This window comes from Cornus florida, unplaced genomic scaffold (assembly GCF_030987335.1).
Source record: "Cornus florida cultivar Cherokee Brave unplaced genomic scaffold, ASM3098733v1 CherokeeBrave_3.0.0_Hap2_Chr04, whole genome shotgun sequence".
Taxonomy (NCBI): Eukaryota; Viridiplantae; Streptophyta; class Magnoliopsida; order Cornales; family Cornaceae; genus Cornus; species Cornus florida.
In genome coordinates this window covers 104,318,097-104,331,900 of record NW_026775574.1, presented here as the reverse complement: position 1 = coordinate 104,331,900, position 13,804 = coordinate 104,318,097, and the positions used below count along the sequence as shown (strand labels likewise).

The following is a 13,804-nucleotide window of genomic DNA, read 5'->3' as shown; positions in this document are numbered from 1 at the left end:
TGTTCATAATCATCAAACTGATTAAAAGAGGGAACCAGCTGATATCAATGAGAACTATGTTTCATCCATCCAGTCATTCCACATAAGCATTCCTGTGGCATTAAATTTTCAAACAAGCAGACTTTTATGAGCAAGGTAAATTTAGGTATTTGAAGTTCTCATAATCAAGGCTGCCGAAGAGCTTGATAAAAACCAGAAGAGCTTTGTATTCCCACCCAACAACCTACACAAGTAAATTAGTTTCGTGGCTTCATTTGTAAGAGCCAAAGAAATATTCAGCCCTTCAACCTCCTACAACCCCAAAAGTATCCTACTGGCTTCTGACCACCTCTTCGAAGAGCCAAGCACACCCAAAGAAAAAATGTATAAAACAGATGGATAAAGCCATTTAAAAACAGCAGCCAAGTAACACAAAGAAATTGATCCAGTTCAAGGCCTTAAATTGAACCGTGCATATATTGAGTACACTCTTCTGCTAGTCCCCATTAAATACAATAGTTCAAATTGTCCTCGGACCAAAAGGATCAATGATAAAGACGTTCAATTTATCAGAAGCATAACAAATAAATGGTTAATTTATCAGCTCACTTCCTCTAGTATCACCTTAGTACCTCAAAATTTAGATCCTGGATTACAGCTTTAATTGACATGTGAAGCCCAATAGTAAAGCGAACAATAATCCAGCAGTACCTAGCAGGGACACTGCTCTGATGTGTCATTTCTTCGTGATGAACTTGGTAAGAACATGGCAGTCTGGCGGGGTAATATTTGTGTAATAGTTGTGGATGGTGTCCGTGACTTCAAATCCAAACTTCTTATAGAAATTGATTGCATCTTCATTGTTTGTCTGAACGTGCAAGTAAACCTCAGAAATGTTCTGCTTGGAACAAAGATCAATAAGATAATTTAACAGCTTCGAACCTGCACAATTCCAAAATCCATATAAAGCAAACATGAAACAATTTTTCTTCTTCAAATTCAATATTTTTGTTCCTCTCTTGCCCAAATCTAGCCCACAAGTCAAGCATAGACAAAGATACAAATAGAAGAAATTTGATTTTCAGCAGCTGTTGTGTAGTTTTAAATATGGTAATACTTTGTGCAAGTAATGTTTTATTCTGAAAAATAAATTAGCTGCAAAATCTAGTGAACTGCACGGAAAACCACAAAATTGGGGCCAGGATGCTAAAACAATTAAATTCAGAGAATCTTGCAGCAAGAGTGTCAGTTTTTTCAACTTTCAATATTTGCAAACAGGAGGTATGTTAGATACCTTTCTAAAACCTTGCAATGTTTTTATCATTTATGTGTTTAAATAACACGGGACCAATGAGTTCAAAATGCATTTCTTTTTAGTTTACGAAACAACTTCCAAACAAGAAATACAGTAAGAAAATAAGTACATTGCTTACCAATTCCTAGCCCACGATATGGCGCCAAAACACCCAATGTCATAATGTATATACAGACAGTCCCACCTTCTTTCTTCTCGAGGCGGCATGCAATTGCACCGACACAAATGTCACTGTAGTATGCTGGCAAAGGGGGAAAAAAGGAAGTAAAATTAAGAACAATTCACGATCATTGGACATGGACAAGTGTGTGGCACTCCAAATCAAACACTTGGCATTGGACATGGTAAACCCCCAGAAATCCTGAGAAAATGGCATGAAAGAACCACAAAACAAGGTTGTTGAAATGTAGATTCTAAGTTAGATAGTGAGTTTGCAGGTGAAAGCGTAGGGGTGAGGAGGACGGTTCTTTAGACTCGGAATAGGATCGGAAATTACACAGGCCTAAGTCTCATGAGCAAGAAGTAGAAAAATTAAGACAAACATCTTGAGAACATAAGCATCCAGAAGTCTACCATTATGATATTGAAACATAACAGTCCTTAACAATATTAATGTTTGTGTGTCTCATTAGGAACCATCTAACTTAACATGACGCTGTTAGGATATAGGACTTAGGTTGGCAAATTTGTGATCAAAATTTGTGGTCAGCCTATACGTATATTTTTTTTTCTTAATTGTTATTTGAGAGTCTAGTTAGTTTTGGTACCTTGTCTAAGGGTAGATCAGGAATTTCAAAAGTTTCAAGAACAAAAAAGTAACTCGTAACTTGAATTGTGATACTCACCATTTAGGGTTTTGCATATAGTAATTAGGGTTTCAAGATTTATGTGTTTAACTCATATAGAACTCTTTCTATATGAATTACAAGTGTTGTTGGAAACAAACTGAAATCACAATCTAGATTCAATTAGGACAACAGACTTCAATCGAGGTATCCATCAAATCCTACTGGCCTTGTGTCGATCAATCGAGCAGTTTGAAATCTGAATTTCCTGTTTGCATTAAATAACTCAAAAACCCTAATTTTTGCAAAAAATAAAATAAAACCCCTAATTTTCGCTGCCTTTAATCTCTATAAAAGGCTTGTTTCATCCAGAAAAATAAGAAAGGATAGCTAGCACAAGTTGTAGGTCAGAATTCTGCATATGAGCTTTTCATCCATATCGCTTGTGTTTTTGCATCCATGATCATAATTCTAGCATGGTGAGTGGATCAGTGAATTGTTTGAAGTATAAATTACTGTGCACTAAGGAATTTCAACAACAAAGTCTACACACACAGTTGGACACTACTAGCAAGGAGAAGCAGAATTCGTGCGAAACGAAGTCTGTCAATGAATCAATGGCTGAAAGATCTGGAATTAGTCTTGCGTAAGTCTGAGTCGAGATGGACTAAGGGATTCTTAGTATTAAAGTCTGGCAACTTAATCTTTAACATCTTCCTACTTGGTGGAATTTTTAGTGGATTTTTATCTGTCTGCTTGTGTCTCGTGGTTTTTCCCATTTGGGTTTTCCACAAAAAATTAAAAAAATAAAAAAAATAAACTGATTTTATGATATTATTCTTATCCCATGCATGATCACATCATAAAAATTCAGCGAAAGGTAGTTAAGAGTATAATTTGACGAAAGGTAAAGGCCAGAACTATTCATCCCCCCTCAAGGTCTAGATCACAATCAGAAAAACTAGCTTTAAAAAAAGTCACAATTGGATAGGCACGGACGATACGATTCCAACCACGCCAGCCTTTAAAAATTCCGAGTTACGAGTTATTGACATTTTATGAAAAGTGCATGAAAAAACATCAGGAGATGAGGCACAGTAGCAACTTGTAAGTGAAGATTTACATTAGAGGAACCTAATTCAAAGATAGTCACAATTGGATAGACATGGGTAATAATCAAGCTGGCTTTAAGAATTCTGAGTTACGGTTAGAAAGTTATTAACATCATATGGAAGGTGCGCGAAAAAACATCAAATAATGAGGCAACATTAGCAACTTGTTCAGTGACGATTTATATCAGAAGAACCTGCTTCGAAAATAGTCACGGTTGGATAGGCACGAACGATTTGATTCTAACTGCGCCGACCCTTAAAAATTCTGAGTTCAGTTAGAAAGTGATTGACGTTTATATAAAATGTGCACGAAAAAAAATCAGAAGATAAGGAAGCATTAGCAACTTGTAGAGTGACGATTTATCAATTTATATATCATAAGAACCTACTTCAAAAATAGTCACAGTTGGATGCGCACAGACGATACGATTCCAACCGTGCTGATTTTTAAAAATTCTGAGTTACGGTTAGTAAGTTATCAATGAAAAACCATCATAAGATGAGGCAGCAATAACAACTCGTTCATTGATAATTTATATTATAAGAACTTGCTTCGAAAATAGTCAATGTTGGATAGGCACAAATGATACGATTCTAACCGCGTTGGCCTTTTAAATTTTCAAATTACAGTTAAAAAGTTATTAACGTTTTATGAAAGGTGCACGAAAAACATCATAAGATGAGACAGCAGTAGCAACTTGTTTATGAAAGGTGCACAAAAAAACACCTTACGTATGCAAGACTTACACCGGGTAACGCCTTTCTTTCTAGCTAGCAGAAAAACTAACATCAAGAGCATGTGTCAAATCCCTATTGTTTGTGTTGCTTGTAGTGGCAAAAAAAATACAAATCTCATAAAAAAATAAAAATAAGATGGTTTGAAGTCTAAAAGCTAGGATAGACAAGAACATTAACATTTATATATAGTGCAACCTCTGATAATAAATAATTAATTAGCCAGTAATCATTAATATATCTTTCAGGACAAACTTGGATTTGGTGGTGAATTAATAATAATTACAACTTATAAGAAATATAAAAACCTTATTATATTGTTCCTTTTTAGAATTGAAAAATAAACGTTATATATATGTGCATGCATGTATGTATTTACATCATTCTATCAAACATGTTGTGTTTCGCCAAATTAGATGAGTATTCTCTATCTAAGGCATCAAAAGTATCTAAATTTTAATAATTACATCTATTTTTTCAAAAAAAAAATTTGATTGAATACTTATCCTTACAAAAAGATATAGATGTAATTTTCTTTCGGCGTAAAAAGCATATATATATGTGTGCGCGTGGAAGTTTAGTATCAATAAAAATAAGACTAACTGAATAAATTACTACTTTAATAAATCTATTGATTAATAAACCTTACATCTCTTTTGACTAGTAATTGTTAAAGGGATCACGTTAAACGGGAATAAAAATGAGGGAATTGTAAAGAGGATGTCTTAAATGATTAATTATGTCATTTGAGACAATTATCCTCTCAGGAGACTAAATAAGGCAGGGATTGAAAAATTAGAGGAAGGCAAATGAAGTAGAGATATAAAACTGTTTCATAATCAATGAATGCATATCAAATTAAAAGAATATAATAAAAAGTGCATATGAACAACGACCATATGCAAAACAATCAATTAACATGCCCATTAATGAATTCGGTGAAATGAACATCAACTGGGGCAAAACAAGAAATGATAGGATCAAAAAAAAAAAAAAAAAAAAAGAGTGAGAATTGCAGGTTGGAGGCTTGGAGGTCAGGAAAAGGATCACCTCCTTGGCTACTAAGAATTTCATCACACATGATTGAAGATGAACGGTGCAAAAATAAGTAAAATTTTGAAGATAAAGTTCACAAAGTTCTGTTAGTTCGGTGGAGGTGGGGGGTTGTCATAACATTTATCATTGTAGTGTTAACCAATGCCACCGAAAAATGTAAAACTTCACATCCCATAGGTGTCAACAGGTCAGTTTCAAATAACTTAAAAACCAACCGATGTTGGCTTTAGAGGTATCTCCTGCCAACCCCAAATCGGGAGATAAAGGTTCAAGAGCCATTGTGGTCTTGGGGATATGGTAAGGTCTTAGTTATCCAGAATTAAAAAATAATAATAATATTGTTAAAAAAAATAATAATGGAACCGTCTCAGATCCATCAAGCAGCAAGCAGTAATAAGCAAAAGATATGAGATGATGTAAACATATATAAGTGCATTCAATAAAGGCAACGACATTGGCATAGTAGTACTAGCACTTGTTTAGCCAAACAAAACTTCAAAACCATAACACTACAAGTGTTTAATTATTCATTAATGAATAATCGTCAATTTATAAATATATATAGAAATACACAACCAAAAAAAACCAACTTTTTCCTGTTTTGGAATAAAAACGATTAAATAGCAAAGGTAAAAGAACAAAATATGCATTTCCATTAATGGGTCAGCTTTAAATCATTTAAACAAGCAATCAAAACAATAATCGCCAATGCACAAAACCCAAAACCCTAGAATTCACAACAGAATCAACAGACAGACGGACAGCGATTGTTATGATTCCAAACCAAGAACACAGATTGATAACTTGTACAGAAATAATCAAAACCCAGAAGCAGAATCGGACCTAGTTTCGTGAATTCGCCGGAGCCGAGAGCATCCGCGTAGTATTTATCGTTGTAGCGAACAGGGAAGATGGCAGTGTTGAGCTTCTTCAGTTGCATCACGTTCTTGTCTCTCACTCCGTCCAATGAGATTGATACTTCACGACCCACACCCATTTTTATTAATCTCTCTCTCCCTCACTCTCTCTCTCTAAAATCAATAGCACCCAACGCAAATATATAAGTATATATATACATATATATAATGTAGAAGGAGAGATAGAGTCAGTCAAGTGGGTTTTATAGAGAAGGCAGGTTTTTGCGCCGCCACGCCGGAGGAACTTTTGCACTGTAATCAAATTTTGGAAAAGATAACATCCTTTTTTCTTTCCCCTTTTTTATTAGAGAGAGACAAAAAAAAAAAAAATCATATTCAATATGCATAAATATACACCTACAAGTAAGTTAACACGTTAATAATTTTAAAATTCATATTTCTTAAATAAACATGTAATAAAAAAATAATTTACCTTGTCATAAAAATAAAATAAAATAAGTTTACACGTGTTATAAATTAGGAAATGAGTACATAGCGTTAGCGTGTAAAAAGTTTTAGAGTGTTTGGTTAGATGAAGACCAATGGGAGAAAGTGGAAACGAAAGGGATTGAAGAGGGAAAAATATAAATTTAAGTGATTTGAAGAAATAAGGAACAAAGAAAGAAACAACAAAGTTTCAATTCCAATTGTATTTCAGTTGCAATGAGTAATAAATATGATTTTCCACTGCACACTCCTTTTATATATCTATATCTATACTTTCAGTAAAATGTGCAAAGTATTTCAGTATTTATTTATTAATTGATATAAATTCTATAACACTCAAAATTATCTAATAAAATTAAAATTAATTCAAATTAACAAAATATAAAAAGAATTTAATTCAAATTACAAAGTCCCACATTGGTTTTAAATAAAAATGATTACATGAAGGCCTCTTATAAAACTATAAAATTAAAGAAATAATAATTACACCTTCTCGACCTTTTGGCTAAGACCAAGTGTAGTATTAAATTTTTCTGGGTCGGCTTTTGGCTAACATTTCTTGGTCTTTTGGCTAAGATCAAGTATAGTAACCTTTGTGCAAAGAGTTTCAGTATTTATTTATTAATTGATATAAATTCTATAAAACTCAAAATTACCTAATAAAATTCAAATTAATTCAAATTAACAAGATATAAAAAGAGTTTAATTCACAATAAAGAGCTCTCATTAATTATTATATCCCACTATATAAATTCTATAAAACTCAAAATTACCTAATAAAATTAAAATTCAATCTATAATTAATTCTATAAAACTCAAAATTACCTAATAAAATTAAAATTCAATCTATAATTAATTGTGCTCGATCAAATAGTCCATAAATTAACCTATTTATCTATTTATTATTATAAATTTTTTAATAAAAGAAAATCTAATTTGACAAGAATTCTATACTATTATTAAATATGCAAAGTGTTTAAGTATTTCAGTATTTATTTATTAATTGATATAAATTCTATAATACTCAAAATTACCTAATAAAATTAAAATTAATTCAAATTAACAAAATATAAAAAGAGTTTCATTCAGATTACAAAGTTATGGAGCTAAAGAAATAATAATCGCACCTTCTCGACCTTTTGGCTAAGATCAAGTGTAGTACTAAATTTTTCTAGGTCGGCTTTTGGCTAACCTTTCTTGGTCTTTTGGCTAAGATCAAGTATACTAGCATTTGTGCAAAGAGTTTCAGTATTTATTTATTAATTAATATAAATTCTATAAAACTCAAAATTACCTAATAAAATTCAAATTAACAAAATATAAAAAAAGTTTAATTCATAATAAAGAACTCTCATTAATTATTATATCCCACGATATAAATTCTATAAAACTCAAAATTACCTAATAAAATTAAAAATCAATCTATAATCAATTGTGCTCGACCAAATAATCCATAAATTAACCTATTTATCTATTTATTATTATGAATTTTTTAATAAAATAAAATCTAATTAGACAAGAATTATTAATATAAAAATATTTATTAATTGATATATACAACAAAATGAATTTTCTAAATCTCTACCATAAATTAGCGTTTATTGTGAGTTTCTTAGTAAAATTAAATCTAATTAGACAATGATATATTTAAAAAAAATTAAAATAATTTCTATAAAACTCTATCACAAATTACCTATTTTATTTTCAATAAAACTATATCACGCTAAACAAATATATATTTAAAGAGTTTCTATAAAACTCTAACACAAATTACCTATTTATCTATTTATTATGAGTTTTTTAATAAAAAAAAATCTAATTAGACAAGTATTGTTAATATAAAAAATTATTTATTAATTGATATAAAAAGAGATTTTAAAACAGTTTATATAAAACTCTAACACAAATTATCTATTTATTTATTTATTATGAGTTTTTTTAATAAAAGTAAATCTAATTAGACGATAATTATTAAATTCAAAAATATTTATTAATTGAAAATTACCTAATAAAATCATGCAAAGTGTTTCAGTATTTCACGATTTATTTATTTATATAAAAAATATTTATTAATTGATATAAAAATAGTTATTATAAAAATAGTTTAAGTAAAACTCTAAAAAATTACCTAATAAAATCAATCACATTCTATATAAAACTTTAATTTTTAGTTTAATATAAAAATAATAGTTATTTTTTATGAATAATTATCACAATATAACCGACCCGGCCCAGTTATGATTATGTAATTATAAAAAAAGACACATGTCATCATCCTATTAATCCAAGAAACCTATCAATAGAGGCATGGAGGAATGAGAATGGGGTACAGAAATTGAGAATTCTATAAATCCAAAAATCCAGAGTAAAATATAGAAACTCTGCCAGAGAGTTTCAGTATTTATTTATTTATATAAAAAATATTTATTAATTGATATAAAAAGAGTTTTTAGCTATACTATTATTAAATGTGCAAAGAGTTTCAGTATTTAAATACAAATTACCTATTTATCTATTTATTATAAGTTTTTTAATAAAAGTAAATCCAATTAGACAAGAATTATTAAAATCAAAAATATTTATTAATTAAAAATTATCTAATAAAATCATTAAAGTGTTTTAGTATTTCAATATTTATGTATTTATATAAAACAATATTTATTAATTGATACAAAAAGATTTTTTATCTATACTATTATTAGATGTGCAAAGATTTTTAGTATTTAAGTACTTATTTATTTATAAAAAAAAAAATTAAAACACTAAAATCTACATAATAAAATTTAAATTAACCTATTTATCTATTTATTATTAAGAATTTTTTAATAAAAGAAAATCTAATTAGACAAGAATTACAAATATAAAAAATATTTATTAATTGATATATAAAACAAAATAATTTTTCTAAAACTCAACCACAAATTAGCTTTTATTATAAGTTTCTTAATAAAATTAAATCTAATTAGACAAAGATATATTTAAATAAAATAAAATAATTTATATAAAAACATATCACAAATTACCTATTTTATTTTTAATAAAACTCTATCATACTAGATAAAGATATATTTAAAGAGTTTCTATAAAACTCTAACACAAATTACTTATTTATCTATTTATTATGAGTTTTTTAAGAAAAGGAAATATAAAAACTTATTTATTAATTGATATAAAAAGAGGTTTTAAAATAGTTTCTATAAAATTCTAATACAAATTACTTATTTATCTATTTATTATGAGTTTTTTTAATAAAAATAAATCTAATTAAACAAGAATTATTAAATTAAAAAATATTTATTAATTAAAAATTACATAATAAAATAATGCAACGTGTTTCAGTATTTATTTATTTATATAAAAAATATTTATTAATTTATATAAATATAGTTTTTGTGAAAATAGTTTCTATAAAACTCTAAAAATTACCTAATAAAATCAATCACATTCTATATAAAACTTTTATTTTTAGTTCAATATAAAAAATAATAGTTATTTTTTATAGATAATTATCATAATATAACCGACCCAGCGAGTTATGATTATCTAATTATCAGAAAATGACACATGTCATCATCCTACTAAGAAGCCTATAAATAGAGGAAGGAGGAAGGGGTATATAAATTGAAAATTTTAGAAATTCATAATTCTAGAGTAAAATACGGAAACTCTGTCAATGAACTCTATACTATTATTAGATGTGCAAAGAGTTTTAGAATTTAAGTGTTTCTTTATTTATATAAAAACTAAAATTTAAAAAATAAAATTTACATTAACCTATTTATGTATTTATTATTATGAATTTTTAATAAAAGAAAATCTAATTAGATAATAATTATTAATATAAAAAAATATTTATTAATTAATATATAAATAATAATAATTTTTATAAAACTCTACCACAAATTAGCTTTTATTATGAGTTTGTTAATAAAATTAAATCTAATTAGACAAGGATATATTTAAATAAAATAAAATAATTTCTATAAAACTCTATCACAAATTACCTATTTTATTTTCAATAAAATTCTATCACATTCGACAAAGATATATTTAAAGAGTTTCTATATAATTCTAACACAAATTACCTATTTATTTATTTATTATGAGTTTTTTTAATAAAAGGAAATTTAATTAAACAAGTATTATTAATATTAAAAATTATTTATTAATTGATATAAAAAGAGGTTTTAAATGAGTTTCTATAAAATTTTAACACAAATTACCTATTTATCTATTTATTGTGAGTTTTTTTAGTAAAAGTAAATATAATTAGATAAGAATTATTAAAATAAAAAATATATATTAATTGCAAAATTACCTCATAATATCAATCACATTCTATATAAAACTCTTATTTTTAGTTCAATATAAAAATAATAGTTATTTTTTATGGATAATTATCACAATATAACTAGCCTGCCCAGTTATGATTATGTCATTATCAGAAAATGACACATGTCATAATCTTTTAATCCAAGAAGTCTGTAAATCGAGGTATGGAGGAAGGGGTACATAAATTGAGAATTCTAGAAATGTAGAATTATAGAGTAAAATATAGAAGCTCTGCCCAAGAGTTTTAGTATTTATTAAAAAGAGTTTTTATCTATACTATTATTAGATGTGCAAAGAGTTTCAGTATTTATTTATTTATATAAAAAATATATAAACACTAAAATCTACATAATAAAGAGTTTCTATAAAACTCTAACGCAAATTACCTATTTATCTATTTATTGTGAATTTTTGAATAAAAGGAAATCTAATTAGACAAGTATTACTAATATATAAAATTATTTATTAATTTGTATAAAAAGATGTTAAAAAAAGTTTCAATAAAAGACTCTAACACAAATTACCAATTTATCTATTTATTATGATTTTTTTTTTAATAAAAGTAATTCTAACTAGACAATAATTATTAAAATAAAAATATTTATTAATTAATATAAAAAGAATTTTTAAAAGAGTTTATATTAAACTCTAACACAAATTACCTGTTTATTTATTTATTATAAGTTTTTTAATAAAAGAAATTCTAATTAGACAAGAATTATTAATATAAAAAATAAAATAATTTGTTCTAAAACACTATCACAAACTACCTTTTATTATTAGTTTTTTTTTTTCAATAAATGCTAATCTAATTTGACAAGAATTATTAAAATTTAAAAATATTTATTAATTAATATAAAAAGAGTTTTTAAAAGAGTTTCTATTAAATTCTAACACAAATTACCTATTTATTTATTTATTATAAGTTTTTTAATAAAAGAAAATCTAATTAGACTAGAAAAACTCTACCACAAATTACTTATTTTATTTTCAATAAAATTATAATACATTAGACAAAGATATATTTTAAGATTTTTTATAAAAACTCTAATACGAATTACCTATTTATCTATTTATTTTGAGTTTTTTAATAAAAGGAAATCTAATTAGACAAGTATTGTTAATATAAAAAATTATTTATTAATTGATATAAAAAGAGGTTTTAAAAGAGTTTCTATAAAACTCTAACACAAATTACCTATTTATTTATTTATTGGAATCTAATTTGACAAGAATTATTAATATAAAAAATATATATTAATTGATATAAAAAGAGTTTTTAAAAAGTTTCTATAAAATTCTAACACGTATTACATATTTATCTATTTATTATGAGTTTTTTTAATAAGAAAAAATATAATTAAACAATAATTTATTTAAAGAAAATAAAATAATTTTTATAAAATATACCACAAATTGGCTGTTTTATTTTCTATAAAACTTTATCACATTATCTACAAAATATTCGACACGCATCGCACGTGCCTTTTCCTAATATATATATATATATATATGTATAAATAATAATAAATAAATAAAAACTATAAGAATAAAAAAATTTCATTTTGCGTGTTAATATCACTTAATGCTTTAAATGAGTATTTATCATTGACTCAAAAATTTAAGTTATTATATAGTGTTGCTTATCCATTCAAATATACTCATTATATTTCCTATTCAAGTCCGATATGGAATAAGATCCTATAATTTTCTCCTTCATCTGGACTCGTGACATTCACATTGCAGTCGAATCACCTTGTCTCCTAAAGAAAACCCAAACTCCATGCGAAGGTCTGGTGTCGCACCGAATTAAGAATTGATTTTGCCCTTATACCAATTGTAATGAACTGACACTTAGATTTTTGGTCATTCTAAAGTGTGTGACTGATGCAAAAATCCTCCCGAGATAGACAAATTATTACACGATCACAATCAAATCATGTGCTGACATACTAAGGGATTATGGGTTTCGGCAAAGGCGGATCCAAAAATATTAAGTTAGGAGACAAACTACTAATATAAAATTAAAATTAAATAATCTTTATTTATATGTTTTTGAGAAGCGTCTATAAATGATACGAGAAGAAGAATAAATGAGGAGAGAATATATAACACTTTATAGCCGATAAATGAGATTCTCAAGCGGGGAGGTTTTTTTTTAATTTTTATTATATATATATATATATAATTCATAACAATTAATATATGTATATGTGTGTGTATATACACACACATAAAGTATAATATGTTGTATCAAGAATATGAATAGAATACTTATATGTCGTATAAAGGATTGAATTTTTAAAAGCTAGACTAAAAAGATTCATTGATCTTTTGGTGTAACACAAATATCTTTTTGCAACCAACATTAATAATCAAAGATAGCTAAGAAACTTTTATAAAATTTTGGAGTGCCAATTCTAATTTTTCTATACAAAAAATTGGATTAATAACCATAAATATACAACATTAATAGATGAATTTAAATTTTCCTATACAAAATTATCATTAATAATCCTAAGAAAAATTTGGAGGAGGCCAATTTTAATTTTTCTTTACAAAAATATCATTAATCACCATAACTATGCATCATTAATATAGGTTTGGAAAAAATTTGAAGGGCCAAGTCTAACTTTTACATAACTATCATTAGTCACCATATATACGCACCATTATTAGAGACGATGTCGTCATTTGCCTATGTTTTGTATAATCGGAAAAAAAAGAAAAGAAAGGATAACATTAGTAACAGAGAAAATAAAAGAAAATAAAGAACATGAGTGGATAGTATAAGTTACTTATTGTGTTTGGTTGACTAATAAAGAAAAATAAATAAAATGATAGTAATCATGTTTAGAAAAAGAAATAAAATAAAATTATTTTAATAAATTTACCCCTATACCTTTTTTCATAGTTCTTGTCTTTTATAAAAATAAAGACAAATTTAACATTATAAAAATTTCATTAAAAATGCTATCATTTCCCTCCCTTTCCTTCCATGTACTCTAATTTATTTTTGAGGAATAACAAAATAAAGCTTTAAACATATCCCCACTAAATACTTTAATTTCCTCTCTTTTCCTTCCAAAAGTTTATACCAAACACAAAACTCCACATTGCTCCATT

At 26.5% G+C, this 13,804-nt stretch overlaps 1 protein-coding gene across 1 annotated transcript; it reads right to left on the bottom strand.

Annotated features, from left to right (window-relative positions):
* Nucleotides 1-406: 406 nt before the first annotated feature.
* LOC132304428 (uncharacterized) lies at nt 407-6,183 on the bottom strand. Its single transcript, XM_059802096.1, has 3 exons — nt 5,826-6,183; nt 1,413-1,535; nt 407-921 (listed from the first exon to the last, which is right to left on the bottom strand). The coding sequence occupies exons 1-3, from the start codon at nt 5,977-5,979 to the stop codon at nt 716-718; spliced, it is 483 nt and encodes a 160-aa protein (XP_059658079.1). The 5' UTR covers nt 5,980-6,183; the 3' UTR covers nt 407-715.
* Nucleotides 6,184-13,804: the final 7,621 nt, after the last annotated feature.

Excerpts from the sequence above, each read along its gene's own strand:
- LOC132304428 (XM_059802096.1), bottom strand. The coding sequence starts at position 5,979 with ATGGGTGTGGGTCGTGAAGTATCAATCTCATTGGACGGAGTGAGAGAC. Across the intron at positions 1,536-5,825 it reads CGGCGAATTCACGAAACTAG|CATACTACAGTGACATTTGT; the intron begins GTCCGATTCTGC and ends CCCCTTTGCCAG. Across the intron at positions 922-1,412 it reads ATATCGTGGGCTAGGAATTG|GTTCGAAGCTGTTAAATTAT; the intron begins GTAAGCAATGTA and ends GGAATTGTGCAG.